This window comes from Takifugu flavidus, chromosome 14, assembly GCF_003711565.1.
Source record: "Takifugu flavidus isolate HTHZ2018 chromosome 14, ASM371156v2, whole genome shotgun sequence".
Classification (NCBI taxonomy): domain Eukaryota; kingdom Metazoa; phylum Chordata; class Actinopteri; order Tetraodontiformes; family Tetraodontidae; genus Takifugu; species Takifugu flavidus.
Genome location: NC_079533.1, coordinates 1,939,965 through 1,958,143, shown reverse-complemented (window position 1 = coordinate 1,958,143; position 18,179 = coordinate 1,939,965). Strand labels below are relative to the sequence as shown.

At 49.2% G+C, this 18,179-nt stretch overlaps 3 protein-coding genes across 4 annotated transcripts in view; all 3 read left to right on the top strand.

The window, feature by feature from the left end:
• Window positions 1-1,515: 1,515 nt before the first annotated feature.
• Window positions 1,516-7,099, top strand: zpld1a (zona pellucida-like domain containing 1a). Its single transcript, XM_057055217.1, has 11 exons — window positions 1,516-2,915; window positions 3,226-3,341; window positions 3,421-3,641; window positions 4,173-4,354; window positions 4,761-4,833; window positions 4,933-5,030; window positions 5,341-5,421; window positions 5,503-5,674; window positions 5,767-5,860; window positions 5,978-6,007; window positions 6,382-7,099. Exons 2-11 carry the CDS (start codon window positions 3,236-3,238, stop codon window positions 6,555-6,557), a joined length of 1,233 nt encoding a protein of 410 aa, XP_056911197.1. The 5' UTR covers window positions 1,516-2,915; window positions 3,226-3,235; the 3' UTR covers window positions 6,558-7,099.
• A 126-nt stretch (window positions 7,100-7,225) lies between these two features.
• LOC130538009 (zona pellucida-like domain-containing protein 1) lies at window positions 7,226-10,654 on the top strand. Its single transcript, XM_057055219.1, has 10 exons — window positions 7,226-7,799; window positions 8,035-8,255; window positions 8,339-8,523; window positions 8,782-8,854; window positions 9,101-9,198; window positions 9,448-9,528; window positions 9,606-9,774; window positions 9,841-9,937; window positions 10,290-10,310; window positions 10,404-10,654. The coding sequence occupies exons 1-10, from the start codon at window positions 7,715-7,717 to the stop codon at window positions 10,532-10,534; spliced, it is 1,161 nt and encodes a 386-aa protein (XP_056911199.1). The 5' UTR covers window positions 7,226-7,714; the 3' UTR covers window positions 10,535-10,654.
• Window positions 10,655-13,216: 2,562 nt separating this feature from the next.
• alcama (activated leukocyte cell adhesion molecule a) overlaps window positions 13,217-18,179 on the top strand; it is a 30,869-nt gene continuing 25,906 nt past the window's right edge. Inside the window, exon 1 of one of the 2 annotated variants that reach the window (XM_057054304.1) lies at window positions 13,217-13,604. In XM_057054304.1, coding sequence (XP_056910284.1) covers window positions 13,550-13,604 — 55 coding nt within the window. In that variant the 5' untranslated portion in view covers window positions 13,217-13,549. The remainder of the gene's footprint in view (window positions 13,605-18,179) is intronic. The other variant, XM_057054303.1, reaches the window with a different exon arrangement.

Below are 18,179 nucleotides of genomic sequence, written 5' to 3'. Positions count from 1 at the left end.
GCTTTTAAGACTAAAAATTACGTTTATTTGGGTTAACCATGTCTAGTTCGTACACATATATGAAGGCATACACAGAGATATAAAGGTTGTGAGGTGAGCACAGCAATCAAAACTTAGAAAAAATTACTGGTCCCTATATCATTATATGGGTGTGAATCACAACTTTTCTTTCTCCTTATAGAAGAGCATAAAATTTGTTTCCATGTCTCCTGAGAACTGCTGGACGAAAGCTTCACGTTTAAACCATGAAGCCCCATTTGTGCAGGTGTTGCTGAACACTTGGGCGGCGTACAGTCAGTGTTAGACAGCTGCCCAGAGGATGGGGACCTTTCCTAATGATGAGCATGTACAAGCCTAACATGAAGGTCAAACATCTGGGTCAAGGTTATCGGAGAGCTCACATCTCCCAGAGTCTTCGCTCTTTTGCTTTCCCCCTTTTTTCACGCATCACGCCATCTTCCGCTTACCTATCTGGTCACCTGAACACATCGGGGTGGCCCAAACCTTTGCCCTCCATTCCACTTTCTACCCAATGTTTGAGAATTACAGTTCTTTTATACGTGGATGAAAAGGGGCCATACTTGCTGTGCAGAAGGTGTTTGTCAGCATGTATATAAAGGTGACGTCAGCAGGAAGGCCATGCTTACACACAGATACCCTCTGAGGGACGCCGAAAATGTTGCAAAGACCCAGAGCTTCTTGTGTACACGCCAAGTGATGACATTTTAAGCAACAAAAGCCGACAGACCAGCCCTTTCATTTAGTCAAGACGCCAAATTATTTGTGTGCCATTCAGAATGCTAAAGAAAGCTCGGTGTGACGGCACACAGGCCATATTGGTTTCAGCCCGGATAAAAGGATCCTCAGATCTTTTACTGCTCACAGACATCAGCGCTAGTTTCATGGCAGCCTTGAACAAGAGGACGAGTCCTGTGGCCTTATTCCATTCAGATGTCACCCAGAACACGAAGCCGTGATACATTTGACCTACTGATCTTTCACGCTTATGCATAACCTATTTATTTATCATTGTGATATACGGGGAAGGCCCAGAAAGGGGTTTCATTTCAGCAGGTATGGACAGTCAAAGCTCCATTATTTTAGAGGGAGGCGGAATGTCCCCGCAGTTCCGCACAGATGTGTTCTGCTGGTGCTCACATGCGGAGGGTTTTTAGGATTTTCTGGGGATTTCAGACATGAAGAACCACTATGAAGTCACAACCAATGTTTATCGCGTCTTATTTCACAACAGTTTTTTATTTTCCTTAAGCAAATAACCCCCACTAAATCTCCGATTCGCCCAATCTTTCCCCAGCCATTTAAATTCAATTGCTTATTTCACAGTTGATAAAAAAAAAAATATATTTTCTTTTTCCGTGTGTCGTATGGCTCCGCAGAGTTTTATTGCTGGTATGAAGTTATTGATAAAAGAAACAAGCAGGAATAATAGCAATAGGAATAATAGAGATGAAAGAGGTCCGTGGGGAGGACTGAAATAGTTTGGGCCTGATCCAAACCTGTAACACGACTCGGCATCTCACTGTGGGAACTCTTGTGCAGCCCCTGAGCGTTCTGCCGAAGATCCGGACCAGAACCGAGACATATTATCCAGCTCCTTGGCCCTGCTGACATCGGCTTAGTTGTGCCGAGTCAGCCGAAACAACCGTGGCGTCAGTCGTCCCGTTCCACTGTTTCAGAAACATCCTCCCAACAGCAGCATCACTCTCTCGCTGTGCAGAGATCCACAGTGGCTCCAACATCTGAGGAGGAAAACGGCACCTCACTATCAGAAATACGATGATGGAGGGAATCCTGGGCCACTAAACGGGCACTCTAGATGTTTATCAGTCCACAGCCAATCAATGTCCTAGCTGTATTTTTAGCCAGCTTCTCCTAATTAGGCTTCACGAGGAACAGCCAAGTCTTTAGAGATAAGAAATTGCTCTCAGTGCACCGCTCACTAACAGAATATAAAGGCAGCGAAGAACCCTGGAGAGCGCCATCAGGAGCACTAGTTTACATCTGCAGGAGGCCCGAGCTGTTCCGCTGAAGCGGGTGAGAGAACCACAGCTAACGATCAGGCCCAACGCTGGTCTGCCAGGTGGTGCCGCGCAGGGCAGCTCGTTGGAAAGCTGCTGTAAAATTATCCCAGCGATGACAGTCTTGTGCGGATATGGAAAACGCACGTGGGCGGACCTCGAAACAGCCAGGCAGCCGACAAGAGGCTCTTTTTGATCGGAGCTTAGGTGGTCTCACGTTCACAGGAGCCTCTCTTTGATATCAGCGCTAGCAAAGCGGCAGATGAGCTCCTCTCTATGCAGCCAGGAGGCTGGAATCAAAGTTTGTGGCTCAGGTTGGAGGTTGGCAGCAGCCCCACCAGGCAGATCGCCTGCTGTTGTGTTGACTGAGGGCCATTGCCCTGAAAAGTGTGTTTTCCAGGGAGCGAGGGCCCGCGTCCTCGCCCCTGCACTCTCCGAGCAGCCTCGGGTGAAAGGACGGGCTCAGTCAGCAGGGTACGGCCACTGGAGCGATGAAAAGATAATTCCCCCCCCCTCCCGCCTGTGTCGCTGGACCTCATGCGGCGTCAAACCATTTGTGAGCGGTGACACGGCCAGATTGGGCCGAAAGGATATGAGTGGGAAACTTTAAAACCTGCTCATGTTTCTGCCAACGTGAAAGGATTTGTATAACACATTCAGAACGGATGGACTTTCCCATGTTGGGTCCGGACAGTCCGTTTTTTGTCGACATGTTCAAATAATGAATCTCTTATGTCTGCGGTCCTTCTCCCCCCCCCCCCCCCCCCCTCCCGAGTCCTGTCTCTAGTCGTCGGGGCTGGGATGCTGCGCAGATCATTCCATCCCAAGTCGGAAGCTTATGGAGAATCGCTGAACTGCTGCCTTCTAGGAACCCGGGTGAGTGGTTCCCCCTCTCAGAACGCTGTAATCTGCCTGTAATTTCTCCCCCAGAGTCCGTGTCTGAGACGGACGGTGATGAGAAAAGGATTATGAGCTGAGCAGATGTGCTGAGAAGACCTTTATGGAGATGATCCAGTCCCACACTTTTGGATTTTGGGACTTTTTAAAAAATAATCTGCTTCCGCTTAATAGAACGAGAGCAGAGCTGAAATGTGCCGATTTGATTTCTCTATTTCCACTGAGATGCTTTTGCTTTTGCTCCAGATGCTTGTTGAAATGCCCTTACCCCTCCCTCCCTGTGTTTCAGGCAAGCTGAAATGGAGAATCTACTCTTGGTTCTTTTACTGCTTAGTGAGGCCTCCTTGGTTACGGCACAATTCAACGGGTACAACTGTGACGCCAACTTCCACAGCCGCTTTCCCGGTGAGAAGAAATTCCCACTTTGGGACAGAAATAAAGGAACGACCGCATAAACTAATGAGCTCTCTCCTGCCACTCAAAGCGGAGAGGGATATCAGCGTTTACTGCGGGGTGCAGACCGTCACCCTCAAGATCAACTTCTGCCCAGTCCTCTTTTCTGGCTACACCGACACCGACCTGGCCCTCAACGGTCGCCACGGGGACGCTCAGTGCCGCGGCTTCATCAACAACAACACTTTTCCTGCTGTTGTGATATTTACCATCAGCCTGTCCACGCTGGAATCCTGTGGCAATTCCCTGGTGGTAAGAAGAGCATAAATGATCCATTTCACAGCTATTATATTTAATAGCTTTGACAAAAAAACCAAAAAAACAACCATTAAAGGCTCGCAAAATCAATTCACTGCAAAAAGTCGATGTGATAAAGAAAAACAAACCAGGGCATTTAGTTTATTCATTGCCTGCTGGGAGCTGTCATGGAATGATTTGTAGCTTTAAAGTGAAATGAGGCATAAATATACAAAAGCTAAGAGGAAAAAAAGCTGCTAAAAGCATTTAAAGTACCTTTTGCCTTTTCCAGCTGTTTTCCCCTCCCATCTATGTATCTATGTTTCAATGCTGGCCGTGTTCATGGCAGAGTTCCTCCACTTTGTGAGTGTTTGGAGGTGTTGCAGGCTGATGAACGCCACCGGTTGTGAGCGACTCTCTGCTGGAGCCTTTCCTGCAGAGGCTCTTCTCTCATGCCGAGTCTGTGAGCCGCATGAATAAACCGCCGCTCCTGTGAAAGAAACATTTGAGAGCTCGGGGCAATATTTCGCCGACTCTTTGCCTCAGGTCTCTACGGCTCAAGGGCCCAATGCCTACGGGAACCTGTCCCTGGTTCAGATGGGCAACATGTCTGGCTACATTGACACACCGGACCCCCCCACCATCATCAGCTACCTGCCTGGTCTGCTGTACAAGTTCAGCTGCAGTTACCCGCTGGAATACCTGGTCAACAACACCCAGGTGGCCTCGTAAGTTTCCCGGTTATTAACGCGGCGGCGGCGTCCGCGGCCACTACGGGGCCGTTAAGGTGCCTCGGCTGGTAAGAAAAAGAAAAGAGGCGACCTTTTTCATGTCAGAGCTGCATTTCCAGCCCCACTCGACTGCTAGTTTTCTATTCAGGCGCCGCGCTTGGCTTCTTTTTCAGCGGCTCTGCTGTCAACACACGGAGCGGAACCTCTAATTAACCAAAGAAGGCATTTTTGCACTCGAGTGAGATTTGGTTGGTGAGCTGGAGGAATATCCTCAGAGTTTTTATCTTAAATATGAAGCCACAAACGTTCCCTGGTGGGCAGAAATGATCGGGAAAAGGGAGCAGTAAATGCGGCGGCACATGCTTAATTGTTTCCAAAGCCTTGTTTTCCATCTCCCCTGAAGGTCAGCAGCAGCGATCTCAGTGAAGGACAGCAATGGCACCTTCATCAGCACGCTGAATCTGCTGCTCTACAACGTCAGTTCACGTCCTTTGGGAGCGGAGCTGTTGCATTCTTCTCACAGATACAGGACTCTAATGTCTGAGAGGTGCTGAGGTCTTCAACTCTGTGCGCAGGACTCATCGTACATTCAGCAGCTGTCCATCCCCATGGCAGGACTCACCCTGAAGACTCGAGTGTTTGCCGCCGTGAAAGCTAACAACCTGGACAAGAGGTACTCGCTCAAAGCATCCATATACAACAGGAATGGGCTTAAACTTTCATCTCTCGGCGCCAGAATAAGTTCTCCACTGCAGAACTGCATCCACTGATTATTTATCTTTGGTTCCAATTAAAAGTCCCGACTCTCTCTGCCTCCCTCTGAAATTTAAGATCTCAAACTGCGTCAGTGGCCAAAATGTGAAAGGTTTGGATGAAGGACGCATGCGGAATATGACAGGAAGTACTTTTAAGACCAGGAGAGCTGAGCCGACTGGCGGCCTTTGTCGCCCACACTAAAGTCCGCGACCTTTGTGCTCCCACAGGTGGAACATTCTAATGGACTACTGTTACACCACCCCCTCCGGAAACCCCAACGACGACCTTCGCTACGACCTTTTCTTTAGGTGATTTATGGGGAAATCAGATGCTTTTCGCTCATCCCGGCTCCTCCCTCTGACGAGCTTTGTCGAATTTCATTGAGTCAGCTGTGAAAAAGACCCCCAAACCACCATCTTTGAGAACGGGAAGAGCCAAATGGGCCGCTTTGCTTTCGAAGTGTTCCGCTTTGTGAAGCACAAGAACCAGAAGATGTCCACCGTCTTCCTGCACTGCGTCACCAAGCTGTGCCGCTCCGACGACTGTCCCATGCTGGTGCCGGTGAGACCCCGGGACGCCTTCAAAGTGTCCGAGATGTTACGTGGGAGAGGTTTGAGTGACGTTGGGAACGTCTCCACCTGTGCCGATCACAGATCTGCGGCAGCAGGAAGAAAAGAGACGTCTCGAGCGAGAAGGAGTCCAACGGGAACGCCGTTCTGACCGCCGGGCCCATCATCACCAGGAGCGGTACGCCTCTCCTCCTTCGCTCATCCCAGACGTTAGCGCGCAGCCTCATTCCCAGACCACCGATTTCCTGAATGTTCCGGGCTTTGTCTTCAACCTGTTTTATCTTTTTTACCGCAGATGAAACGCCGACCAACAACTCTCAGCTGGGTGAGCCGCGTTTATACAGAATAGCTTCCACTTCAGGGTTTGACGTTGTTCTTTCAGCTCACAAAGGGAAGCGGGCACCGTTTCCCAGCGTACGGATGCGGACCCTCGACGAGGTGGCCTCGGATGTAGCCGTGCGCTGAACAGGATGGTGCACGTTAGCCTTGGACAGCGTGGCCCCGGTGTTCAACCCGGTTGTGTATTTTCCTCACTTTTGGGTTCACATTGCGACGCAGTTTAAGGATTCGCAGCGGTCGTGTGTAAATGCTGCGCTGCTCCTGCTCCGTCACCTCCGGGCTGAGGGTCACAGCGTTCTGGGAGGCGCGGGAGAGAGCGGAGGGAGCCTGATTCATGTCTTTGTTCTGCTGTGATTTCAGGCCACCTGAAAACTCCAGTGTTCCAGATGAACACGGTGACGAGTGCACTTATCTCCGGCGTGATCATCCTGGGCGTCATGAGCGTTTGCTTTTTCATCTTCTCGCTCAGTCTCCTTAAAGGCAAGAGTGCTCCGGTCCGCGGCCTATCAGGGGTCCACAACCCTGCCTTCAACTGAGCGTCCCGGTGGAGCACAGATCCGGGCAAGAGCCCAGTCAGGATAGGTCCACCTTTAGGCTCTTTACAGGAGAACAAGCAGTAAATAGACGAGTCAGTGAGGAAGCAGTAGAAGTAAAGCAGAGCTTGTGTCCCGTGGTGTCGATGCTGTCTGGCTGTAGCGTTCACCGTGCTGCTGTGTTTCACCCCAGAAACTCACTCAATACCTCAGCTGCATTGGCAGCGTTAGGAGGGCTGAAAACGCTTGTAGTTTAAGTTAATCAAAGGTTTTGTTTGCTGGTTTGCCCCAAAAAAACCCAAAATAAATTCAAAAGGATACTAGATTAATATTTAAGTTGTTCACATTGGTACACGTGAAAATTTGCTCTGCCTAAATATTGTGTGTACATTTTCCTGGTGCAATTATGAATCTCTCCCTGTGTTCTTAAAATGTTCCCGATGATCTGTTCCTGGATGTGCACATTCTCTTCACTTGTACATATTGCAAACATTGCACTTTGATTCGTATCATTAAAACTCTCCCAGACACGACGTTCTCCCTGATTCATGTGGAAAAGATTCTGTTTTTTTTGTTCCAGTTATTTCTGAGTGCCCTACGTGGCTCTATGGCTTTTGTTTTGGAAGGATCACAAAGTTCAGGTTATCAGGCAGAGAGCAGAAGCAGCCAAAGGTTCTGTTTAGTCCCGAACCCAGGTTAGGAAGCACTGGCTTCGTCAGGGCACCCCCTCATAGTTCCCTGTAGTCCCCTTTAACGTTCAGTCTTCCGTTTCAGCTGTTTACAACAACCTCAGGTCTGCTCCTGCCTGAGCTCCGTCTATTATCCTGATGGATTAAACGCCCTCGTTCAGCTACGGTGACGAATTGATACGTTAAAGAATAGAAGCTGCTCCAGTGTCCTGATAAAGACTGTGTAGGGTTTCAGAAAGCGCCCTTAAGGTAACATCCATGGAACTCCCTCAACAAAGCAATTGTCCTCATAATCTCATAATCTCAGTCTCCCAGTAGGACTCACAGCTACAGTATATAAGAATCTGCCACTGCTCTGCTGGAAGGAGACCAGGAGCAATGCCCTAAAATCGACTTCAACCGTTTCTGTTTAAGCACCGTCAATTTTACATTTGACTATTCTAGCTAGCTGCTGTAGCAAGGACGGAAACCATGAAGATCCTTAGTGTCCTTTTCTTGGTATCCATGGCACCCAGCAGCAGACAGCTAACATGCGACAACAACTTACGCCGTCCAGGTAGGATATTTGTCTTTGTGAAGTATCCTTTGGTACTGGTCTTAGTTGCCACGTGTCCCGAGGAACGCTACGATACGCCTCAACACAGCTGAATATCAAGGTAACTGTAACTCGAGGCGTCAACACGCTAAGTTACAAAAAGGCTCCATTATTTAGCAGCTAGCTAAATCAGTTTTGGTACATGATTTTGGTACTAATGAATAATCCATCCACTGCTGCTGCCTCTCTGTTAAAGAATACTCTGACATCTCGGTGGAGTGTGGCACAGCCTCCATCGGCCTGGCCATCCAGATCTGTCCTGTTGTCTACACCGGCTACAACGAGTCCCAGCTCATCCTCAACAATGTCTTTGACAACTGGGAGTGCAAAGGAACCGTGGACGAGTCGGTCAGCCCGCCAGTCGTCCGGTTCACTTTCCCCATCAACGCGACCAACGCTTGTGGCAGCAGCTTCAAGGTGATGAGGGGTGCAGGAAATGAGCCGGTTTCCGCGGGAAACCTCTCCGCCTGTAGCTCAACTGGTTTCTGTGCTGCTTCCAGACCACCAGCGCACCCGGCACGGGGATCTTTTCCGACTTCTCCAACATCCAAACAGTTAACATCAGCGGCGCGGTGCGCTCACAAGATCCCACGACAGGAATAGTCACGTACAACACCGAGCTCAGCTATCATTATTCCTGCGCTTACCCTTTGGAGTATCTGATCAACAACACCCAGGTGGACGTGTAAGAAGCTCTATATGTTCATGGGAATGTTGCAGCAAGAGACTCATGTATCTGGTGCTTCATCCAAAGTGTTGGTTTAAACCTTCCACTTTTCCCAGGGAGAAGCTAGCATGGAGTTATTTTTATTATGCTTCTGTGGTCACAGTTTTGATTGGCTGTCAAAGCTGCCAATGCTTGTTAGTGGAGCCAATGCTGCGTCGGCAGTCACCTGTAGGGCGGCGCTCCTCCCTGATCTTCCCCACCTATTGTTTGATTTAGGTCAGCGTCTTCCATCGCTGTGAGGGACCGAAACGGGAGTTTCATCAGTACGCTGAGCATGCAGCTCTTCAGTGTAAGTGGACACTAAAAGCCTTAGAGTGACCTGCTGTTACAGTAAGTCGGTGAAACCATTTAGCCCAATAAACTACATTTGTAGTCCACGTGGTGAAACTTCACTACCAGCGTGCAATTATGGGTTAACATTATAGATTTAGCTGCTTCACGACCTTTTTAACTTAATGCAAATGGTTTCTAATCGCAGTGTTTTAAAAGCGCCGTCTTCGCTAATTTAAGAGACTTTCTTTCTTGTTGTTGACAGGACATTAACTACACGCTTCCTCTGGTCATTCCACCCTTGGGGATAGAGCTGAGGTCCAACGTCTACGTTCAGGTCCAAGCTGTTAACCTGACCAATCAGTAAGAACATTTGTCTCCAGGAGCTGCAGGCAGGGGTGGTTGTAAAGGTCGACGTGTCATTCGTTCTTATCTCTAAATCCTGATTGGTTCTTCTGCCATCGGTGTGTGAATCTGAGGGGTAAAAGCTGAGCAAAGACAGTCATCCTAAGAGCTTAATGTGTCCAACAGACCCCAAGACAGGAGAAACCTAAACACACCCAGTATTCAGCTGGTTGGGAGCACCTCCTGATTGATGTCTGTCCCCACCAGGTACCACGTCCTCATGGATCGATGCTACGCTTCCATCTCTCCGTATCCCACCAGCAGCACTTTCTTCAACTTGTTTGTTCCGTGAGTCTCCAATCCCATTCAGAAGAAACTTCCAGCCATGAATCTCAGAGCAACACCGATTCTCCCACGCCTGACAGGTGTTCCAGGGACCCGATGACAGTCATGCACGAGAACGGAGACAGCCAACACGCGCGCTTCTCCTTCGCTGCCTTTCGGTTCCTTGAGCAGGAGAACCAGACGGTTTCCACCTACTATTTACACTGCATCACCAGACTCTGCGAGATTAGCAAATGCAGCGAATTTAAGGTCAGGGAAGGATCCGAAATGGAAAGTTCAGCGCCAAAAAGTGTTTAACCTTTTCTTCCTTCACAGCAATGTAACAACAGGAAGAAGAGGGATGTTGATTCTGCGGGCGTCTCAGATGCCACCACTCTGTCCTCCATGGCCATCGTCACCAAGAATGACCAAGGTGAACAATGCTACACGTTCCACGTCCGTCAGGCGTGTATAGCAAACATCCAAATATGAGTGTGCAAGTCTCTGTACCACTGCAGAGGCTTTTATAAGCAGCTTTCTTTAATCACTTTAATGGCACATTTCAGCTCGCTGAAGTGAAAAGAGGGGGAAAATGTTTTTCTGGGTTATTGATCAGCTCTTGGGAAACCATCTGCTCTGCTATGCGTCTCCTTTTGAATCTACCGGATGAATAAAACTGCCGTGACAATAGAAAATCTGCATATAAATATACACATGTTGGATGTTGTCCTATTTACACGCCATTATGAAACATGACGTTTGTTTTCCATTTCATCCCCGTCCAGGCCTGATGTCTAAGGAAGAAGGTAAGACTGTTTCACCTGGGATCACTAGAAACCGATATGCCTATTGAACACTTGGTTTTACCTTCCTTTTTACTTTGGATGTGCTGTGAGCAGCCGGGCCCAGCAGCCGTTCGGAGCCAGGGTCCAGGATAGGCCTCGGGATAGCTGTGGGGGTCCTCGCCGTGGCTCTGGTGGTGGGTCTAGCAGCAGCAGCCGTCCTGTACAGAAGACTGACTCACCGTTGAAGAGCCCCGTTCACAAAGACGCCCTGAAATGAATCGATAGACGGCCCCGTTTTCCTCTAAATATACGACGGGGTGGTTCCCATGTTCGAATGTAGCCTAATAAACTTGAAGTGCAATCAATTTGTCTCGTTACACATGATGCTTTTTACGCTATTTTACACTGCAATCACACGCATGTTTATAGATTTAGTGAAGTCAATAGTCCTGTTACAGGAGGGAAAGGGGGTATCTGGAGAACACTGAGGGCAAAAGTGGCCAAAAGATGAACTTAATACATAATTCCTCCCTAATGTGCCTGGATTTTCTTAAAATGTAAAAAGAAGGTGCAGAGGAGATCAATTCTGGGCTGAAATCAATTGTTTCCTTCACTTTGCCTCTTGGCGATCCACCTGGGGGGCCCTCGTCTTGTTTGGGGAGGCAGAGGGGGGCAGCACGCATTCAGGAAGCTGGTTTTTAAAAGCAGTGGTGGTCTGCAGAAGTTGGCGTGACGATGCCTTGCTGAATGGCTGAGACCTTCCACACGTGGATGTCGGGGCTGATGGCGAGCGGGTGCCCCGCCCCCCCCAGCTGACCCATGACAATGAAGGTTTCTTTAACGATGCTGCCTGCAGGTGTGACTGATGGAGGACAGCTTCAGCTGCACTGCCCCTCCGTGCCCTCGCCCCGCCTGCTCAGCCCGGTCCTCCGAACTTTGAATTAATCCTCCAGGCTTGGCCAGGGGCTGCGTCCTCCACGACTTGGCCCCGTGCATGCCCGGGCGCACGGCTGAAGACCTCCCTGAAGGTGTGAGTGATGGAGGGAGCGCTGTGGCTGTGACAGGTGGCTGCTCGGTGGCAGTTTCTGCCCAATGGAGCCATTTATTCAGTCCTGGAGTGTGTAATACCAGGGGCATCAAAATAAAGGGTGTGTGTACTGGAGGTGAGAGCAAAGCTAATCCCATTTAGGTTCATGCAGGAAACACGATGCTGCGTCAGCTCCAATACAGGCCTGATGACACTAGAGGGGAGATCCAGTGGCTGCCGTACATCACCAAACACTTGCAGCCTTCGTCTGAGCATTTACAGCGATAATATTCACACAAACAGCAGGAGCAGTTTATGAGGAATTTAGAGCAGCACTAAGCTTTAAAAATGACTGCAGCACAGAATGGGCCGAGCTCTGCGCTACACTGGTGCTGTTGGACCCAACGGCATCGTTCAGACCACCAGAGCCTCCCGGGAGGGGATTCTGGGGTCTGCCTTGAAGTGCTTTAATTGGTATTTAGGTGATAGGAAGCTTCACGTTCCTGTTGGAGGCTCTACCTAGTCTGGTGTCGATCATATTATCTGTTTCTTTGCCTTTTTTGTGCTGCCAGCCCACAGATTGACACAGCACTTAAGAGGGGAATGGCTTCTCTCCAAATCTACTTTCTTGAGTGTCTCGGGGACATAAAGTCTTGGAGGTCACTCGTTTTTCTTGACAGAAGTCATCTGTTTGGGTCTGGTGATGCATCCAAACTTCAAGCTTTGGTCCTGTTCCAAACTCTGGAGTGATCTTCCTCTCCACATTCGTTCTTTTCCACAGCTTAAATCTGTGTTGAAAACGAATTTATTCAATCAGGCATATAATTCAGGTTGAGAGATGTTGCTTTCTTTTAGTGTGTAATTCCTCTTTCTTTACTTGCTTCATTTTTATTTGTCTTCTCTGCAGCACTTTGTTCATCTCTTAGACCGCGTGCATGGAAGTAGAACATGTAATACCACAGCTGCCCAGTAGGTGTCTCTGGTAAGTTATTTATAATTTAATTCATCAGGGAAGGCAGGGATTTATAGTAATTATCTATTTATCTGTCTAATCGCAACAATCATCGACGTTTTTGGAACCTTTTTTAAACCACCTCATCTGTATGGGACCTAAATTCCCCCTCTGAAATGGACCATGTGGTTTATAAAATAGGTTGTCAAAGTGTTTAGATTCGAAATACCAGTTTAAGGCTTCGATGTAATTATTTGGAATAACTCCATCATCGAACGTTTCACGTCCCTTTTTATATGGGCCCTCTGTCCTCGTCTCACCACCAACTGTGGCGGAAAATCTGACAAGAGACGGATTTGCTCGCGATTTCCCCCTGAATGGAGGTGATTTAGAGTGGGAGCTTCTGTCAGGTGTCCCCGCTGGCGGAGGCTGCAGAGGAGCGCCTGCAGGACGGTTCCTGCCCCACCAGCCGCCGGACAAACCCCCTCCAGAGGGTGTCATTACGGTTCCTGGAGCCTGAGAGGAACCACGGCTGCCCACATTGCTGAACTGCGGATGACAGCACAGCACAGCACATGTAATACACGCATATAACAAAAGTAGCTACTACCTTATTACTATGACTGTAGCGGGAGCGCTTTAGAATACAGATCACACAGTTGCCCCGGTGGGCAACAGCTTCTTACCCTCCTGCTTTGTCTTATTTAATACCCAGGAAGTAAAACTCGTAACTGGGGCAACAAGTAGGGACGATACAAAAAAAGCCCGCGTAAACGTGTCAGGTGTCTATTTATTAACAGCGAGGCGCGCGCAGATGAAGGACGGACTAGTTTAGTGGCGCCTCCAGGTGTTTGTTTGTTGTTTGCTGTCGCCAAACACATGCGTTAATTACTACAGCAACATCCTGTTACTGTCACACGCACACGCACGCCACCAAAGCGCCTGGAGTCTTTATTCGTCGTCCCTCGTGTAGCTGTAGGAGTGTCCAGTATGTGACATTACGTCAGGCGACATTTTATCGAAATCCCCGCAGAGCTTCCGTGTCCTCCTCTTCCCCCTCCTCCTTTTCCTCCTCCTCCTCCTCCCCCTCTTGACTTCGCTTCTCCGTTTCACCTGCCTCTTGTCGCCGTCGGAGGGACTCGTGTTTCGGATTTTCTCCAACTCTTCGCACCGACCTGCTCGCTCCTGCCCGCTCCTGCGCCGCTGCCCGGACCAGTTGGACCGCTCACCTGAAGCCCAGCAGGGACCCACCGAGCCCCCGAACCGCCGCTAACTCCGAGGATGCACCCAGCCGCGCTGCTGTTGCTGGTTCTGAGCGCGGAGACGCTCCTCCAAGGTGAGGCTCCACACGGAGAACCCACCGGGACGGGTTTAGGAGCCGGGTTTAGGAGCCGGGTTTAGGAGCAGGGTTTAGGAGCAGGGTTTAGGAGCCGGGTTTAGGCTGTCTTTAATGCGCAGCGCTACTTTACCTTGGTTTCTCCAGGTCTGTGACCCTGATGGTGACGATGGTTGTCATCGTCACCCTCATCATCCTCATTGTTGTCTCCATTTAAGTCAAACCCTTTAATCGTAACATCGCTTCATATAAACTCGGTGTCCCGATCGAACTTATATCTCGTTTTAAATACTTACATACAAACTGGAGGGCTCAACTTGTACCTCCAACTAAGTAAAGTGGCGATAAACTGTGTGCAGGTGGCTTAACTATGCAGCTCCTTGGCTCCAAGGATATTACCTTTATTAAAGGAGCCCCTCCCTGCCTAAACACCCCCCCCCCCCCCCCCCCACCCCTGCATGGCTCTGCGCAGCTCCAGGATCAGGCTGCTGGATTTAACTTCACCCTGGGGTGAATTCCACTATCAGATCATTGGCTTGTAGTTAAGGATGCTGTTGTTTGGATTCACTTGGCATCTGTGTGTGTGTGTGTGTGTGTGTGTGTGTGTTAGCGTTTGAATACCAAAGAGCATTGTAAATAACAGGGTTTAACTCGGGCTATCTGGGCTTCTCCAATAAAGGGAAAAGCAGATTGGCAGCCTGTTTGTGTGAAACAATCAACAAGGCCTCGGCCATTGTCTGGCGTCGTTAACGCCGGCTAAGTCAGTGTAAATGTTGGTTTTTTCCCCTCACGGCTCTTATCAGCGAGTCGTGTCCGTGTCGCTGGCCATCGTTTGCCGTTCACAGAGCTGCTCTTTGTCAGAGGGGCTGGGAGGCGTGTAGCCTGCCTGAGCGCGCGTGTGTGTGCGTGTGGTGTGTGTGTGTGTGGTGGAGGGGTCGGGGTGTCCTGTGCAGGCGGGGTCACTGATGGTCAGCGCCGACTCCAGTGCCTGATCGTTATCTGGCTTTTCTCCGGAGGCGTGATAACACAGGAGGAGGGAATGCAAATCCGCCTGGTGTTTTTGTTGGAGGTGAATTTTACATTTGTCTTCAAAACAGCGACGGAAAACAGCAGCGACGGCGGCAGCTGCAATCAGTTTCCAGCTTGATCCGTAGCATTCCTCACATCAGAGGGGGGATGTTTTCAAAGGGACTTTAGGACTTGGAAGTCTGAAGCCATGGGAGGTTTTTCAGGGTGATTACAGTGTGGTGGCTGCCTGCCTGCCAGCGTGCATGTGAGGGCCACACCAAGGTATGAGGTGTCTCACATAATGAAAGGCTGATTCATTGTTTCACATTTGGTTTGATGCGGGTGTGGCAACAAACCAGATCCTACTGATTCTTGAAAAAAGAAAAAGAGAGAAAAAAAGGCCCCCCGCGGTGCTGTTAAGCTGCGTTTCCCGGCTCGTATTTCACAGTACCTGAAGCCAGACAGTTGCAGCCTCTCTCACCTGTGCTCAAGTCTTCATGTCAATAACCTCTGTTGCTAATTGCAGGTGCATCAACAGCCTGATGAATAACACCACTCCGTTCTTGCGGCCTCATTTATCAGCGCACCAGCTCAAGCGTCAGCCGCTTGTTCACCTGCTAAAGGCGTTTAATCTCTTGTTTTGCCTTATTGTGTTTCAAACCGTGCGTGCTAAAAACCAGACGGTCCTCTTAACTGCTGGTCTGGGGTAAATAACTCAGACTTTTCTGTTTGATAGTTTACCTGTGCAGCCCCGGGGTGAGGCCTCGCCACGCAGACAGTCGGTCTTCCAGGACATTTTTAAAGGAATGGACGTTGCGCTCCACTGGTTTAGCCTCCAACGGATCAACCATGCAATGATTGACAAATAGTACGATAGTAAAGTTGATCTGCTGATGCACTTGGAATCCAAACACTCTCAAGTAGGCAGTTGCATTGTCTCATGGGGGATTGCTGCTGGACCACAGGGTCTAAGGTGTGAGTTGACTCTCGACCAGATTTTGGGCCACTGCTTCGTGACTATGGGCCGAGCCCATAAAAGGTCACCTTGCACCTTGCCTCTCAGCAGGGCCGTGGCACATTTTGGCTTTCCTGGAGGTCAGAAAAGACGGCGTAACCTCCAGGAAAGCTGCTCGCTGCTGCCTGTGTGAGTCGAAAAAGAGAAGAAGCATAACCAGCGAACTCCTCCTGAGCATAAAGGGTGCTCTTGTAGGGCGGGTCCTCTAACCGTATAGAGGTTCTGTAATTAAACGCTCGTTTGGGCCCAGAGAACCTCTGATTTTTGTAGAAGCACTGTGTTTTGGAGTTTAAACGGGCGGTTTCTTTATTTAAATATCTAGTTTTCCAGACACGTAAGAGTTCACCAAAGCTTCGGCCCTCTTGACGATCAACACATTCGATTTCTGCTGCGGCTTTCGTTGGAGCTCCGCTTGACCACGAACCAAAACAGCATCTGGCGCGGGGAGATGGAGATGATAAAACATAATAAATGTATTTAATACTGTTGACAGTCTGGAGAGTCAAGCAGAGGTGAAGAGATTGATGGGACAGCCAGAAATCTAATCTCCATCTCTTCTGACAAATAAAACAGACTCGGAGTCAGTGGAGGGAGAAGCTGTGTGGGGGTGGACGGACCAGTGGAGACCGGTGGGGGCAGAGGCGCAGCTACCTTCAATTACTTTCATCCATCACTCCCAGTAGCTGATTTCTGAAAGGCCACAGTCCGTTTGAAGCCCTAAACCTCTCAGTCAGATCTTTTAAGTTTGCTCTTTTATTTATAAAGCCCGACCCTCCCCCTTGTAGACCCCTCCACCCATCCTCAACCCTCTTTAGGACCATCGGAGCTAAAACTGAGCATGATGATTTAGACACGGGTGCAAAGGGGAACTGTTTGACCTCCATTTGTTTGCTCAATCTCCCGCTGACGTAGTTTTAAAGTGACACGCGGAAACATCGTGTCCCCACGCCGTTAGATAGACGCGGGTTTGCCCGTTCGGCCCGGCTCGCTCTCTGTTTTGCAGCAACGATGCGGGTCGTGATGGGACGGCGTCCTGTGTGGTTGTTTTTAGAAGCGCAGCTGAGGGCGGGGGCCTTACGTTGGGTTCTGGTATCTACGCTAGGGATTCCCGGGAGTTTCAACAACCTCCCCCTCCACTGTAGCGGCGTCATTCTGGGTGAGAACCAAAAGCGAAACAAAGGGAAATGACATCATGACTGCAGCTCACATGACTCCCAGCCTTTGTTTCCACCGTCCATGACGTGCGTCGGGGTTTTTTCTCTCGTGGTGGTAAAGTCATTTGAAGGTGCACAGGATGCGTGACTGCAGCGAAAGACGAAGTTAAAAGCTGTGTTGGGCTCGGTGGGGGAGCGGCAACTATGATTAATTTTCAGGAAATTAAAATTGGGTGAAGTCATCCTTGCAGAGGAGAAACTCTGGGGAAACGCCGAGAGAGTTTGACAGAAGCGGATGAATCAAGGGTGCTGTCATGCTTCTGCATTCTGATTTAGTGACACGTCGTTGGCAGGCAGAAGTGGACACAAAATGTGTGTTGTGAATTTAATCCAGAGAGCGTTTCCCCCCAGTAATCAAATCAATATATAAATAAATAACATTGGGTTGACTTTATGTTTTTTAAATGGCCTGGAGTGTTGTAGGGTTGATGCTCTGCCCAGTAATAGAAGAACCATTTCTTCCAGAAGGCTCCAAAAGTCCTCGGTCAAGTCTAAATATTACCAGTGACATTAAAAGTGTGTGTGTGTGTGTGTGTGTGTGTGGGGGGGGGGGGGTTAAGTTTAAATTTACCATAAAAAACATAACATAAAACAAGACATTTTGGATGTCAGAGAAGATTTGCCATAAAAACTCTCATGTCAAAGTTTGGAAAGGATGCCTGTTTTTTTCCTTTCCTGCACCATTTAGGGAAGAATTATGTAAAGAATCCCCCTTCTGCTCTCTACAACTGTTGATAGACTCGTTTTCAAATACCTTTTTATGAGACGCAGATAAACTAGCGCGGGGACTTATATTCCCCTGGAACCACAGCCGTGTGTCAAAATTAAAATGAAACCTTTATAACCAGACTGCTGTATTTTTAGATGGCTATAAAGGAGTTTGAGGCTGTAGTTAAGGGGATTTATTTGTTTATTTGTCAGGATGTGTGTCACCGGTGGATCATTTGCACAGTCAAATGGCGATGACTCTGAGAGGCCTAAGCACGCCGCGCCTTCCATGAACGCACAGTATTTTAGCGCATTGATTTAGGAGCTAAAAGAGAGGGTAAAGCCAGCGGTCTGTGGCGGACCACCCGGGAGAAGAGACACGTGGATTTTGACTGTTACTGGGACTCAACGTCAGCGTCTGATGTGGTGGCCTGAACCAACCCGTGACAACATGAGCTGACAAGCACCCGGCAGCGGTTACATTCCCAGGCTATTCACCTTATCAGGTGAAGGGGCGTCGCTGTTGGTGAAGGGAAGGAGTAAACCACTAACCATAAAAGACCTCTGTAATTAGTGGCTACCGTGGCAGGTTTCATTAAGCTGGATCGACCCAAAAAGAGCGAAATGAGG